The sequence below is a fragment of the Coturnix japonica genome, chromosome 4, assembly GCF_054131305.1.
Source record: "Coturnix japonica strain WE chromosome 4, WE-NBRP24, whole genome shotgun sequence".
NCBI lineage: Eukaryota > Metazoa > Chordata > Aves > Galliformes > Phasianidae > Coturnix > Coturnix japonica.
In genome coordinates, this window is record NC_140666.1 from 30,110,964 (window position 1) to 30,127,559 (window position 16,596).

General features: G+C 39.3%; 1 protein-coding gene across 1 annotated transcript in view; it reads right to left on the minus strand.

The window, feature by feature from the left end:
- SPOCK3 (SPARC (osteonectin), cwcv and kazal like domains proteoglycan 3) overlaps positions 1-15,288 on the minus strand; it is a 133,849-nt gene extending 118,561 nt beyond the window's left edge. The window contains exons 1-2 of the mRNA XM_085544828.1: positions 15,211-15,288; positions 14,850-15,023 (exon numbers count right to left, since the gene is read on the minus strand). Of these exons, the coding sequence (XP_085400954.1) occupies positions 14,850-15,023 (174 nt within the window). The 5' untranslated portion in view covers positions 15,211-15,288. The remainder of the gene's footprint in view (positions 1-14,849; positions 15,024-15,210) is intronic.
- Positions 15,289-16,596: the final 1,308 nt, after the last annotated feature.

Consider the following 16,596-nt stretch of genomic DNA (forward strand, 5'->3'; position numbering starts at 1 on the left):
TCAAAGAAACTGGCACTACAATTAATCTTTCCAAAGCAGGGAAATTCCACCTTTCTGAATTGTCCAGAGTAATCTTGTATCAAAAGTATTTTACACAGCAAATAGTACTATGTGCTCATTTTTTCTTCTGCACTGCTTGATGTGTATATCTTAAGCCTCTGCAAAGTCAGACTAAAACAAAATTCTGAGTATTTCTGCTGGTTCCATTAAATTTAAAATCTGATTTCATTACACATTCCACAGAGCTCCGCTAATCACTGACCAAAATAAAGGATACATTTTATCCTAAACAAAAAATTTAAAAGATTGGATTTTAGTCAACACACTAAGTTTCAAAACTTCACATACCTTGGTAGTATCACCAAAATGCCTAATAAATTAATCTTTGGCTATAAGATGGGAATACCATCTAAACACTGTCAAAACCAGTAAAACCATAAAAATACCAATGGGAAAGTTGAACCCTCTGCTGACTATACAGTATTACCTTCTTTCCAGCTTCCAAGCACGGGATTCTGTACCAAAATCTTAAGAAAAGCGTTTAGTAAATGAACAAAGACCCAAATAACACCACAGTACATCTTTCTCCAACAGTATGTGCAAAAAATCACATATATTCTCATAATATGTTGGCACTTGAAGATAAACTTTCTTTTAATTGTCGTCTTGAAAAAAGTTAATTTTATTAAAGGTTTTAAGGAAAGTAACGAGACATAAATATGAAGATCATCAACAGCAGCTCTATCTATACTAGACGCAAATTAAGTCAAAACAAAAAAAAAAAAAACAAAAAAAAAAAAACCACAGCCCAGACAGTAATCTTAATAAAAAGGAATCAGAGCAACTGATTTCAAACTCTGTACCTTACAGTAACCACAAGCCTAGTCTTCTTGCTGGATAGAGAACCGAGTACTCAGAACATAAGAAACTCTGATTTATAGTGTAGAAATACCTGCAAGCCCAGTAGCATGTAGCTAAGTATGATTACACTTGATAGTTCGATTCATCTCAGAAAGCCAAGTGGCAGAACTCCTCTAGGATTTACATCAATTATATCAATCAGTGATACTGGACTACAAATGAATCTTATTGTTTAAATTGTGTATTAACAATTAGCTAGATCTCTTCTTCCTTCATAGTTAAGAATGCAACAAACTTGTGTGTATAAGCATTAATTATCATTGTTAAAAACTAAGACTTGGAGTTTATAAATACCTCAGTCTGATTTTCATTGCATTAGTCAAAGCTTTCAAGGAAAAGCTTTCATGGACTGCTAGAAACAAACCTGAAATCTGTCAAATAAATTTCCTTTTCCTAAATAAGCACACACAGTAGCTTGTCTAGTTAGGAAAGCCAGACGTAGATGAGATAAGAACCCAGGGTACCCAAGGCCTTCAGGTAAACTTGTTCTCACAAACTGCGCTGTCGCATACTCACAGCAAGAAACTCTGAAACATGTTATTCTTTTTATGCAATCATAAAACCATGGAGACTTTTTTCATCTAAGAGTCCTCTGTTCTCAGAGTTTCTTCCCAGTGTACTGATTTAATTCCTGATGGTATTAAAAAATACAAATTAAAAAAAGAGTGAAGTGAACATGTATATCTAATCAGAAGAGAAACAGCAAACCAAAAGACAACGTGGATTGCTTCTTTCATATTTGTATTAAAAACATATTTCATATTTTTAACTTTAAAGCCGAGGTTATTTAATGTGTTAAAACTATTTTATATTCAATTAATAAAATACTCCATTGTTCTTAGAGAACTAGGACATAGTATTTGCAGGTGACCTCAGGATTCTCCCTGGTCATATAAATCTACTGGCAGCAGAGATGTCAGTCATTTCAACTGCTTGCTCCTAAGTAGCTCAAGCCAAAATCATTTAAAGATCACACAGCTAAATCATACTACTAGGTCCTTAACTAATTTTATATCACTGAAGCACAGCCCTTAGCCTCTCCTTAATCCCATATAACTGGATCAGTTCTTAAAGCCTTTTCCCACTGGATAACCTGCATTGTCCTTAGGATGTTTTCCCTGCGTATTGTAATAGAAATTCAAAACACTTTAAATCCTAACAAAAAGTTAAAAAAAAAAAAAAAAAAACAACACAAACACAGAGGCAGAGGCAGAAAATGTTGGGTTTGTTTATTTGGTTTCTTTTTTCCCCATAAAAGACTACACACACACACACAAGAAAAGGAAAAGAACACTTCTTTGTTATGGGTGCTGGACTTAAACTAAGCACAACATTCACTGAAATCCTTCCTTAAGGAACTTAAACTTGCAGAGGCAAGAAACAAGACCTCAAGATTTACACTTTCTACAGCCAGAAAGGAGAAAAATATTCCAGTTCTTAATTCTTCTTTGAAGTTTAAACCACAAACACTGGAAACATCAAGAGACCCATTACGTTGTAAGAAAACAAACCCAGGAAAAGTATAAGAGAACTTCAGAATCACTATGACAAGTGGACTAAGTGCATCATCATAAGAACAGGAAATAGACTACAGATTTCAAAAAAACTTAACCCTCTGAATTATAATATGATTTTTCTTACTTATTCAAGATTCTAATTTGAATCTTTACCTCTGATTTCTTGGTAAGTTTCAGTATGTTTACATTAGATTTTTGGCACAAAAAAGTAATATGCTCATCAAACCAAAATGAAGCACTGCCTATAGTTTTGTGCCTTACTTCAGGCATCTCAGAATTAGTATATTAGATGATTAATCCAGTTCGGAATCAGATCTCCAAAGAAAATTCAAATAAATCTGTTTCAGATTAAAAAATAAATAAATAAATAAATAAAAGTAGGTAAATCCTTCCCACTGCTTAGCTTTACCATGAACTCTACTAATTTCCCACAAAATTAAGCCATGCAGCAAATATCTTAATACCTCTCACAAAATAGGTTATTCAGCTTTAGTTTTAATAACATTATCTATATAAATGGCCTGCCTAACCCAGCCTGAAAATCTAGTCTCAGTAACATTACCTTGTAATGCACTCCAGAGTGGTTTTTTTCCAAGTTTGTCTGATTTTTCTTTTCCTTAATAATTGCCACCCACTCATTTGATTGAATCTTGGCACTGTTTTGCACACTGCAACATGTGATTCAGCTTAGAGGGGTATGCAGAGTGCGTCATACAATATGCATCTCATTGGAGAAGCCTAGTGCATAAAGCAGCACAGAGGCACATATCTACACCTCCAGGAAGCAACGCAGCAAATCAGCAGACATAGGCTATAAACACACATGCAGAAACCATATCAGATTAATTACCCCAAACAAAATATTATGCTTCAGGTCAGTGAAATCAAAAGATTGTTTTCTATCAAATGAACAACCAAGTGAAGAATTTACTCATGAAAGTAATTTGCTTTAAAAAAAAACAAAAACGAATTCCCTCCCCATCCCCCGTCAAACAAAGTAGTAGCTTAAGGAAATAAAGTGGAACTGTTTTCACTGTGCTCCAAGAAGTAGCAACAAATTAAGTCTTCCCTTATACATAATAAAACAAGTAGAAAATACCCCACAATCATCTTCGTATGTATTCCACGTTGGCCAATAGATAGGATTTCCTAACAAAAAATTTTCCACTGAACTAATTTTGTTTTCCAGTTCAAGTTCACATGAGCCAACAGTGTGCCCAGGCAGACAGGAAGGCCACCTATACCCTGAGGTGCATCAAGTACAACACTGCCAGCCAGCTGAGGGAAGAGATTACTTTTATCTACAATGCACTAGTGTAGCCTTACCATCAGTCCTGCTCACATTTGGGCACCATAGTACAAAAAAAGACATAAGCCTATTAGAGAGCATCCAAAGGAGAGCTACAAAGCTGACAAAGGATCTAGAGGGGAAGATGTATGAGGAGTGATGGAGTCCCCTTGGTTTGCTCAGCCCAGAGCAGAGGAGCTGACAGAAGGCTTCATTACAGCTGCAGTTTCTCACAGGGAGCTGAGGGAAAGTAGCTGAGCTCTACTTTCTGGTAACAATGACAGGACCAGAATAACAGCACAGAGCTGGACCAAGGGAGGGTCACACTGGACATCAGGAAAAGGTTCTTCATCAGATGGTAGTCAAGCACTGGAACAGGCTCTCCAGGACAGTGGGCATAGCCCCGAGCTGCCAGAGCTCAAGAAGTATCCAGACAAAGCTCTCAGCCATATGGTCTATTTTTCAGGTGATCCTACACAGAGCCAGGAGTTGGACTCAGTGATCCCTATGGACCCCATCCAACTCGGGTTATTCTGTGATTCTATTATTCAATTTCTTTCTATTTTTCGAAGTGGCAAAATATATTCAGAAGTCTATTTTGTAGACTTAGTTTTCATATAATGATTGTAAATAAGCATGCTGGCATAATTAAAGATATACACTGCCTCTCACAAACATCAATTAACGTGTTGTCAGTGAGCTCAAGTGAACAAGGAAAGACTACACACAAACTGGATTGTAGTCCAATTTAACAGGACATTCTGCAAAATTCCTTAAAAATATGTTATCTGAAAGAATTCCTACAACAATTCAGTCACTATATGGTTCGCTGACTGCACATCACTCAGGTATTCAAAGTTTATGATAGTCATTAATTTTGCATTATGAAGACTTTTTTTTTCCCCTGCTTTCCCTTTTCTTCTTCACTTCATTCAAGCACTTCTCTTTGATAAATGCCAAGCATAAAACAGTAAATCACAATGTCTTTTGTTTCATCCCTATGCTTGATTACTCTTGGCAGGTTTTTTGGTCTAATGAGCAAGCTGTTTGGCTAAAGCAACTGAAAAAATTCAGTTGTCAAAACTGAAAATACATCTACTTGATTTTCAAGCCCAGTTATGTTTTATACCAGCATAAGTAAAAGCTGAACACTGATATATTTCAAATCAGTTATATGAATAATGTACATAATTTTACATCTATAGGAATTTTAGCTGCCACTAGTACTAGAATGTTTCAGATCTTCAAATAAATGTGAATGACTACCCTTTGCCTGCACTGAAATAAAAAGAACTTAAAGCAGAAATAGTTATGAAAATAAATCTTGAAAGGTTGTTATTCACATGTTGAACTTTATTACTATTAATGTAATAGCTTCCAATGTTTTAAGAGAAATGATTCCCGATATTCAAGCTGTTGAATTGTCCAGCTACAGTCAAACAGGGAAAGTCCCAATCTAACTCTTCCTAAAAACTTCTACATTCCCTCACTTTCAAATTAAAAGCCGACCTGCTTGACAAGCGAGATTATTTCAAAACATGAACTAAGACAGTACCACATTTTACAGCAGATAAGCACTGTTGGCGTCTAACTACAGTTTTGCTTCACAGAATAATTTGATGAATTTCATTAGAACATATTTTTACCTTCTACTACTTTTTTTGTCAAAAATGGAGTTTGACACAAACATTCTTGCAAATCTCTAGATATCTGTAGTCATACTTGTCATTTCTTACGCGATACATACAGACATAAAGAAATTAGGTATTTCTTACAGCCATCTAATGAGCCACTTTAGACAACTGCGACATGTAACTAAGATATTAACCAATAATTAGTGTTTTTATTCTGCATTTCACCAGCATAGTTAAGTACAAATCACTCTCAGTATACAGCAAACAAATACTCTGTGATCAATGAAAAACTTGAGAGTAAGATAAGATAAATAGACATGAGGCTGATATATGAAACACTTCTAATACTGAGTCATTTTGCTCTGCAACATGAGAGACAGAGAAAAATTCCTCTCAATTGTCTCCAGTCTGGCCTAAGAGTTTTTGTGAGAGCACCTGCACACACAAGGCACACATTCCTATTTATTTTTAAAAACATGACAGAGATCAATTCTTGATGTGCTGAACTCCAAATATTCTGTAACATCAGTACTTGAAATCTTCTGAGGAAAAAATGTTATTCACATCTTCAACTTAGGAAAGCTAACTCTAACCCAGGAAATCCGAAGGAAAAGAAGCAAGAATGTAATACACCATAGGAAACTATCATCTGTGTGTAGGAACATTAAAAATAGAACTGTAAGCATTAAGAATATGGGAAGGAAAAAAAAAAAAAAAAAAAAAAAAAAGAGACAGATCTACAGCTCTTGTCTAAACACAGTGTGGAGATCCCTGAAGATTATGGCAGTATTGAATCTCAGTCTATCCCATCATATACATTAGGTCACATTCTGTTCCAATGAAGAACTTGGGAAATTCTTTTAAGTTTTTTTTCTTTTAAGTTTCCAGATGTCATTTCTCCTTCTGAGACAACAACAAATGTAAATCTCAGAGCAAAGTCCCATCACCATGTTACATTTTAACTTCATCATGGTACTGCTTATGACAAATTCAGTGAAGTTTTGGCCATGCATCTCCACATTCTACACAGGTAGAATGCCTTAGTCTGTTTTCCTAGCATAACTGAGTCTTTTTCTTAACAGTATGAAGCAATCCTGTTCACATGTTGCCTAATTACAAAACTGTAACTTCCCACCAAAATTTTCTAAGTTACATATATTCAACTCCAAAAGTATACTGAAATAAGGACAAGGATGAAAAATTTTAAAGTTTAACAGCTTAGGAGGGAAATGCAAGATTTACTAAGCTTTTGAAAAACAGACATGCAGTTAGCGTGCTTTAATCCAGTTCACGTGAGAAAACACAACCTATTTGCAGTGCATTGAGCAATCCGATAGCCATTTCCCCATCTTCCCTAGGATTTAAACTAGCTTGTATTCCAACCCTTTTTGTGACTTCTTTCAACATCATTTAACATCAATTACTGACAATATACACAAGACAGTGACATGAAGGTGGTAGGAAAGTAAAGTGTAAGAAAGACAAATGAAGCACCATTTCTACTCAATGTCATATTTGGGCCAAAGGAAGAAACACCCCAGATCAGACTGGCATGAGTTTAAATGGCATTCTCCCTTATCCTGCTGCAAAACATCACAGATACGCTGCTTAGATCACTACTTCCCAGACACTGCAGGCCTTAAAAAAAAATCAAGTCTTTCTTAATCTACACCAGTGGCACACAGCCTCCCGAAACCTAAAAAACTTTAGCCCAACTAGAATTTCCAGGTTTAATACGATGTCTGGATATAAGTTACTGAGCTACTGTACCCAGACATAAGCATGTTATCAGACCCAATAGTCCCTTTTGGCCCTACATTTTATGAATGAAAAGGGTTCTCAGCTTTTCATACTGGATTCCCAAACGTGAACAAACTGGTTAATGTATTCTTCTGCCTAAGGCTGGAAGGGCACATTATACAATGGATTCCTGCTGCTGATGCTTTGCATACCAACGGACTGATTCTGTTTACAAGAATCATTGCTTGAGTTTTCTGCAACAGTGATCTTATAGTCATGAACACTACCACCAAATCCTCAAAGAGACAAGCATCAATAAAAACACCTCCTACACTTTGCATATTAACAAGCATCCCCAATTTCAATAAATAGCTGTCATAACACAGGGCATTTTCCATACTCAGAAGCATACGAAGAAGAGTAAGTTCCGTTCTTATCACTGCTACACAGATCTAACAACAGAATGAATTTAATCATCAGTGCAAACTCAACAAATGTCAAAGGAGTTTATTTTCAGCTGGAGGCAGGCTTGAGGATAAGTGCAATATACAGAATTATTTGATGACTTGCAGACCTTTTTAGAGAGATGATGAACAGTCTGAGAATGGACAGTACTTTGAGTCAGTGATTACACATCACTTGAGAAAACAAACAACTACCTTATGAGAACTTTCTGCAGAAAAAAAAAAAATCAACAAAGCCTAAATAACCTTTAGTATATAACATATTAAGAGAAGTGTTTCCATTATTTAGGAAAATGCAAACCATCAAACTTTCTGGTACCTTTTAAACCCATTCTCATAACTTGTGAAGTTATCAACAGAGTGAAAATGCTCTCAGTGAAATGTAGAGGTTTTGTCACAGGTTAGAATTTCAAATCAGACCTTCATGTTCTGTCTCAAGTCCCACCACACACTGGACCAGTTTTCAGGTTTCTCAGGTAAATCACTAATTCCTCTAGTAAATTTCACTACTGTAAGATATCAGTTTGAAGTAAGGAGAAACAAAAAAAAGCAAGAGTGAAAAATCATTTAAAAAAAAAAAAAAAAATCTAACAAGTAACCAAAGGCTGTTCACACTAGGTAAGGATACTCAGGAGGGTGCTGATCACTGTAATTACTAGCACAAGTTTCTCTTTCAGAAATTTAACTTCAAGACAAACAAAAATAACATTTAATACCATATAGTATGAGGGCTGCTCTGAAAGTAATGTCTCTTATTACGTTGGCCTGGAACCCCAGAGGTGAATGTTGGTGGTACAGAAGTAGAGGCTGAACCTTCCCATCAGCATTCCATTCCATTTTGTCGCCATGTTACAGATGGCAGCAAAGGGGCAGTCTGACAAATTGGGGCCTGACATGGAAGCACACATGAAACAAAGGTGAGCTACTGAACTCCTCCATGAGAAAAAAAATCGCACCCACTGACATTCATCAATGCTTGCTGAACATTTATGAAGACTAAAAAGTGAGTTCTGTGTTAGCACAGTGAGTTAGGCGGTGGGCAGTGTGTTTCAGCAATGTGGGCAGCACTGAAACACTTCCACTGATGCAGACTGATACAAGAGTGATATGCATGGTCTCATTAATCTCTGGCAAAAAAATATAGGTAATGGTGGTGACAATGTAAAATATATATAGTTTTGTAGCTGAGAATTTGCTTTAATATTGTTGTTACGCTCTTTGTATTTAAGTTTCCATGGAAATAAACTGAAGGCATTACTTTCAGAATGAGCTACATATGTCAGTATTTACTATCGTTGCCTGTTTATTTGCATCTACAGCAAAAAAAAAAAAAGGCAGGTTTCACCATTAAACATCATGAAAGAGAGACTGGTTGCAACAGATGCAGAAAAATAAGCTGCTCATCTGTGGCTACTAATGCATTCCAATATTGCAGAATTACAGAATGGTTGAGGTTGGCAGGGCTCTCTGGAAGTCATCTGAGACAACCCCTGCTCAAGCAGGACCCCATTCAGGCACCTTTTGAATATCTCCAAGCAGGGTGGTTATATCAGATTAAAATATATACCTACACAAAAGCATAAACCTGTTTGTAAACTCAGTATTTTTAAAAATATCTACATTAGGAAGATATCCTTAAAGCATAATTTAAACTATTTAACAAAAAAGCATCTTTCGCATAAGAAAAATAAATAAACACACTGCCTAGAACTAAAGTCTCCTTATGCTTGAAAATTCAGGAGTTGCTCTAAAACTACCTATGGAAAAAAACAGCTATTAACTGGAAGGAGATGGCTTTCCTTATTTCATGAATGGGAATTGTAGGTACCCAGCACCTCCTAGTGGGTGTTAATTTAAATTTTACTACCTAGTAAAGAGTTAAACTTGAAAATTGGCCAAAAACTGCAAAGAAATTGAACCTCTTCCCTCCACAGCTAGTTGTTGCAAATGCTTCAGTGATTGTGATGTAAGAGGACACAGAAATATATCAAAAATAAAGAATAGATAGTTTCTAAAAGCAAAGATATTCTAATTGCACTTAGATTCTGCTGTTTTCTACATTCATCTTCCCCTAATAATATACCTTTTGCTCCAGCCATCTTTCCATTCTGATTATAAAGCAAAGACAGCCCATGCAGTTGCTATTACTGTTGCCACCTATTAGTGTATTACAAATCTATTTATACTACACTATAACAAGCACAGATGGATACAGTCAATCCCAATAAGATTTAATGATAAGACAAGAGAACAGTGGATATCCATATCCACTAAACAACCTACCACAAATAAAATAAAGATTATTCTTCACAGGAAGGAGATAAAGATAAGATGAAACGATGTTATCAGCTTTCCCTTAGATTATGAGGCCAGTCTAAGGAAAAGCACATTACGATTTACTTAACTCCTCAATGTTAGCTATATAAAGAGCTTCCAAGCTAATGCCTTCCAAGAGACAGAGTTCAGTATTAACAATAGTCTGAGGTTAGCAAACTCTATGGACAAATAACACTTGTTATGAGAAACAAGAAGCAAAAAAAGACTAGAGGAAAATAACAAAATAAATAAATAAAAAAGAAATTCAATCTGTATTTGAGAACAAGCAAAAGCTACACATATAAAAATCAGAAGCCTTTATCTAAAATACATAAGGAATGAAAAGATTCTCAATACAACTTCCCATATTCGGTTGACAAGTGCTCAACAATTATAAAGCTTCTTAAAATTTCCTTAGTTTTCATGCAGATTCCTTAACATGTTCCTGTATTTCACCATTAAGAAAACCATGGTCAATTCTTACTCTATGAGTTCATTTCAAAAGTACTGCTGATGGTTCTCATTCTTCCTATGAGATCTCCAAGGTTTCTAATGTTTTTCATCCTTTGCCACATTAATAAGTAAATTCAAGGAGAAAGCAAATAAAAAAACAACACCTCACAAAGACTGACACCATTTCAGAATAGCTGATAACCAGTTGTCAAATAATCAACTGCCCTGTGGAAAAAAAAAATTAGTACTACGACTCAGTGCCCTTATACAAAAAGGAACTTGAAGAGTATTGTTGCTCGTACTTTCACTCTTGCTCTAACTTAAGTCTATGGCAACTTAATGAAGAAGTTGATCGTTCCTGCTCTGCAATTCATTTTTTTTTTCTAGGTTTCTATAAACATACAGTATAAGATGTAGTATAAGACCTCACCCCCCACTAACAGGAGAAGAGATATCTTTTATTTACCCTGAACCATAAGACAGGACAAATAAGCCTCATGAACCAATTTTGACAGCTAATGAATGAGTTAATATTAGCAATGAAAGACTGATGAGTGCTACCCAATCCTGAAGAGTGACCTTCTCTAAAATACTTCCATTATCTTTTTCTTCATTCCTTTCCCTTCTATCACATGCATATTAGTGACCTACATACTATATGCAATCCTTTTATTTTCAAGCAAAAGCTCACTTTAAGAGCACAACTGGCTGCTGGCTATATTTGAGTCCTGGATGACAGAAGCAACATAACTACATTAAAAAAGATCTACTTTAAACTGAAAAAGAAAAAAAAAAAAAGCCTATCACCCTAGTCTATCACTGAACAGATTGTGGAGCAGCTAGTTTCACAACTAAGTTCAGCAGTTTGTACCTTTAAAGATACTAAATTTTTTATATGACATAACCACCTTTTGCATTAATTGCATACTGGCAGCAAAAGCTGCCAGTAATCATCTTCTTATAAATGTACTGCAAAAGATTAATAGAAGCAATAAGAAAAAACGAAAAAAAAACCAAAACAGACAAAAAACCAGATGTGGACCAAAGAACATGCTGCAAGAACATGCGGGTAGTCAATACTCACAAGTAATATATAAAGAATCACTAAGTAATAACTAAGAAACAATAAATACTGTCCATAGTAAAAGAAAAGTGAGGGCCAGCAATGAGGCAGATTGGATCCCTTGGACTACACAGGAGAAAAATATTTTACCACAGCCACAAGGATCAGAAACTTCTTAGGAAGCTTTTCTTCATTCATTACTATTAAAAGAAAAACAACTTCTTTAAGAGGTAAATGTAAGTAAGCTTTCGGTTTTCACTGCTCAAATAAATAGCACGGCATGTACCAGTCACCCTGTGTAACTGTGCTATTGAGTTTCTTGGAGTTTGTTTTCATCTGACAAGCATGTTTTCTTTCAAAATATCGAACACATCCTTGATTCATAAGTTTAAATTATCACCCCAGTGAAATGAATAACTAAAAATCACTATTAAGCCAGTCAAATAAGAAATAAAGAATGGTCCTCTTCATCAGTGAAATTTAGCATGCAAGACATTTATTGTACAATTTGCTTGAAGAACACATGAAAAAAGCCATGCAACACTATTTACCAAATGTTCACTTTTGAAAAACTACGTTTTTTCAATATAAAATATATATCTAGTCCAACCTTCATAGATGAGACCACAAAGCATAATCAATATAACAAAAGGTGAAATAAGACCCCATCAGTACAGCATTTATTAAAGAACTAGAAATACCAACAAGGAACATATGTACAGGGGTAAGACATCCTACTTGCAGCCAAAGCAGCCTAACCAGGCAGTCTGAAAACTCAAAGAAAATCCGTCAACTCCAAGACTTATTCATTTAAAGAGCTGCTGGTACTCAGCAACTGCACTACAGGGACAATCAGATGGGTTTAAAATATGTTCCTACCAAGCACCTATGGGCAAAAAATAAACAGAACTCATAACTCAGTGTTAACTTCACAGGTACAAGTTGGAGGAGCTGATCTCTGACATGACAAACACACTTCCCCCTGCACTTGTTCCACCAAGTCTCATCTTTAAAAGCCCATTCTTCATTCTTCCACAAGAAAAAGATGTGAAAAGACAGTCTCTAACGAGCACCCAGCTTCCCACTGATCCATAGTGAGGCAAAGCAAAGCAAAATCCTTGCCTAGATTTGTTTCATTAGTTTCAAAAGATTTGTCAGAATGATCAAGATCTTTCAAGAGAGCTGAAGAGTCATCACAGTTTTGCCTGAACACAGTACTGAAGAGATGTCTGCTAATATTAGTATCATGTTAATATCAGACTTCACTGGCAAGCCTGACATTTTATAGAACATTAAGGTTGTTGGGTTTTAGTTTTGCTTTAAATTTAACATAATAAGTAATCATATTGTGGCTTAGGTTTTGTAAGGATTTCCTTTCTCAATAACTATACTCTTTCTCACCGTGACCTAAAACTCTTAAGACACTGAGCCAATGAGCCAGAAGTCAGGGTCATTATCTTCCACATTAATCAGTCTTGTCAGTTAAATCTGAAGTTAAGCCGTTAAACACTTCTTTTCACACCAGAATTCCATCTCACGCATGCATCTGTAGGGTACTTAAAGCCCACAAAACACCCTGTTCAGCGAACAGAGAATAAATTAGTAACACGGGTCTGTCATACATTTATTTCAGCTCTGCAAGGTAGCTGCTTCCCCACAAATTCAAAACCAACAAATAACAGTCATAAATGAAGATTTACTAACTGTATAAACTATAGAACGTTAATAAAATGCCTCCACCATGTTATATTTACAGATGATAATTGATCGGCACATCTTAAAATACTTATTTTTTTCTAGAGCAAATGCTTGTGCAGGCAGATTAATTCATAATTTTCATTTATTTTCTTACAGCTATGAATTACTGAAAATCATCCGTGCTGTAAAAGGGATAAACTTGTGGAGTATGAGGATCATATGTAAATACTCCACCTCAAGTAGTAATCAATAGGATATAAGAATTCTGCATAAGAAGTACAAGCTGACTCCTCTCTGAAGTACCAGTCTTACAAAACTTCCACAGCGCTGAAATAAATAAGGTAAGTGGCTTCCGAAGAATCAGTATGCAGCACTTTCTCAGAGCAGTCACTCCCAAAGCCCTTGGGGACACCTACTTGTCACAGAATAAATTATCTGGCTAATATCCAGCACTACAGTGTATGTCAGCGGGCACCCAGGAGACAGGCATTAGACAGCACTTAGCCTCTTCAGCCTTGCAGGGCAGTCCTTGCATAAATGACTTTGCCCAATTATAAAACATAACTCGCGCACTTATTTTGGTGCTTTTCTGCAGCAGCGTTTCATCCTAAAATATTTATGTAGCACTGCATGCTGTGTTGTTGTTTTTTTTTTTCCCCTCACCAAAAAGAAAGGTCCCAAAGTACAGTGCTGACCATTTTTCACATGCATTCTACATCTTAAGCTACTCGATCCAAACAGAGGTACCAGACCACTAACGTAAGTGTTCTCAAATACTGAAATTCTGTTTAATGGGAACTACTGTGGAAATTGCTCTCCCACAACTTTAACAGTAACTCTTCTTCCCTGGTTACTTAACACAAATAACCAAGTTTGCATCCCACACGTGGGATACGTAAAAAGCTGTAGAACAGGAAGACCACAAGCGCACTCCAGCCCTGTAAGCAGAGCTGATGCTTCTCAGAGCTGCTGCCTTCAGTCCCCTGCAGCAAACCGCGGCCACCGAGAAACCTGTTGACACAGAAGTTGCAAACCAAACCCAAGGATCCCAATAAGCAACACAGGGAGGCTGAGAAGAAAATTACTTCTCCCGCTTAGAATTCAGATTTCTGAAGCAGACACGCAGGAGCACAGAGCACCGGACGATGAGGGAAAACATTTTTCATTACAAGAAGCGATACATTGTAAATCCGTTCCGTTTTACTAAACTCGCTACAAACCACGCACAATAGCGAAACACCCTCAAGGACGAGGGCCACCTGCAGGCGCCGGCTTTCGTAACCGAGGAGCTCCGGGTCAGAGAGGCTCCACGCATTCCGGCGCTCCGGTCACCGACTCCCGCAGCTCGCTCAATGGACCTCGCCGTTCTCACACCCCCAGGCCGCCCGCAAGGTGAGCACGGCGGCGGCGGGTCGCGTAAGCCCCGCCCGGGAGAGGAGCAGCCCCAGCCCTGCTGGCACGGGGCGAGAGACACGGGCGAACGCAGCACGCAGCCCCTTTCCAAGTGCGGCGCCCCGCACGGCACATCCCGGGGCACATCGGGCCGTACTCGCCGCTCAGCGGCGGCAGCGCACCGGGAGCTGCGCGGCCAGAGCTCCCTCCTCCCGCCGCCGTGCCCGGGCATCATAGGGAATTAAAGGAGCAAAAATAACACTAGGGATGGGGGACAGGCGGGGGGAGGAGAAAGTTGCGATCGCCCCCAGCCCTCGTCTCTGCCCTCGGGCCACGACTGCGGGGCGGCAAAGGCTGACTTACGTCTCGGAATTTGTTCCACTGCCCGACCTCCTTGTCGTACTGGGAAATGGTGGTGAGCCATTGTTTATCGTCCAGAAAATTGCCGTTGTCCGCTCTGCCCCCGGCCGCCGCCGCCAGCACCGGGCTGCACCAGGCTGCCGCGCACACGCACACCAGGGCCGCCGCCTTCAGCATCTGGGCGAGAGGAGACACGAGGAGCGGTTACCCACCCGCAAGCTGCCGGCGGGGACGGGCGCAGCGCGCCCACCCGAGAGGGGCAGAGATGAGGGAGGAAAAGCGGGAAAGGGAGCCCGAGTCGCTGGGCTGCGGGGAAAGCTGGAGAGACGGAGAGAGAGGCCGCGGCAGCCGCCCAACCCATCACCTTGCCGCAAGCCCCGCAACTGCGCTCCTCGCCGCGGCCGGAAAGGCGGCCCCGCTCCCTGCCCGCGCCGCCGTCTGCAGCCCCGCGCTGCGCTGCGCGCTCCGCCCGCCTCCGGCTCCGCCCCTCGCCACCCCACCCCACGCCTGGGCTAACGGTCTGCGCCCCGGGGGGGGCGGCTCGCTCGGCTCCCGGCTCCGAGGGGGGTACTGAGGGTTGCCCGGCCCTTGCCCTCCGACGGCATCTCCGCTCCAGCTGTACCGCTGCCCCGCTTCCCAAACTGAGTCTGCGACAGTTCTTGGACGGCTGCGGTCTTAATAAACTTTAAGTGATTTCAAGATACCGCTTCCCGTGGTTGGGGCTCTGAGTGCTGCCGAAGGTACGCGTGCACTGTGATGCTGCCTGCGTTTTCCCTGTTGCAGGCGCTTTGCGTTCTACTCTGCCCGCGTGGACTTGGCGCTGCAGCCGTGCGTGGACTCAGGCTGCAGGGACAGCCCCTGTTCTTCCCGAACTAGTTAAATCTAATTTAGAAATGTGAGAGCTGCATAACTAGTTCAATTCCCTCCACGGCATGGCTTACTCCATGTTTAATTTTGAGTTCAATCTGCAGCCCGTTGACCTATTTCACCGACTTTCCAGCATTTGTTCTATTCCCAGGTCTGAGCAGAGCTCTTCATGTCTGCAATGGGTTCTGCAGCAATATCTGGGTGTCTGGGCCTGCCCCCACTGTGACCCCTTCACAGAACCAGCTCCAAGCTGGTAGGGCCTCTGGGAACAGGTTGGTAGTGACAAAAGAGGAGGTGGGAACAGATAGAGTGAGGAAAGAGTGAATGCAAGGTCAGAGAAAGGAGGAGGCACCTGTGATGCTCACTGCAGCCCACAGATCTTCCATAAAAAGCAGATGGTCATATCCAGAGGAACCGTGGCCTGTAGAGAACCCATGGTAGAGTACATCTTCCTGGAGAACAGTGGCCCTTGGAGAATCCATGCCAGATCAGAGAGACTGTGAGAAGGAACCACAAAGAGAAACTATGACTGACTGTACTGCTCTCCATTCCTACTCTGCTGGTTGGGGCACACACTGTTTTGTTTACAATGAAGTGGAGCCTAGCTAAGGGAAGTAAGAAACATTCTTACCAGTATTTATCTTCATTTCTCACTATTCACATTAGAAATTAACATTTTTAACTAACTTCAGGCCTTTTTTGTCTACAAGAACAATTGAAAAGCTGTCTCCTTGACTTTCTGTCTTATCCCTACATATCCTTGTTCCCTCCTGATTCTGCTGGTGGGATGTGTTAGAGACTGGGTGGAAGTCAAGGCTGCTAGAGGTACATGACTGGAATACAGCACTCCTAACACAGCATCTGAAAGTGTCCATCGCAGTAA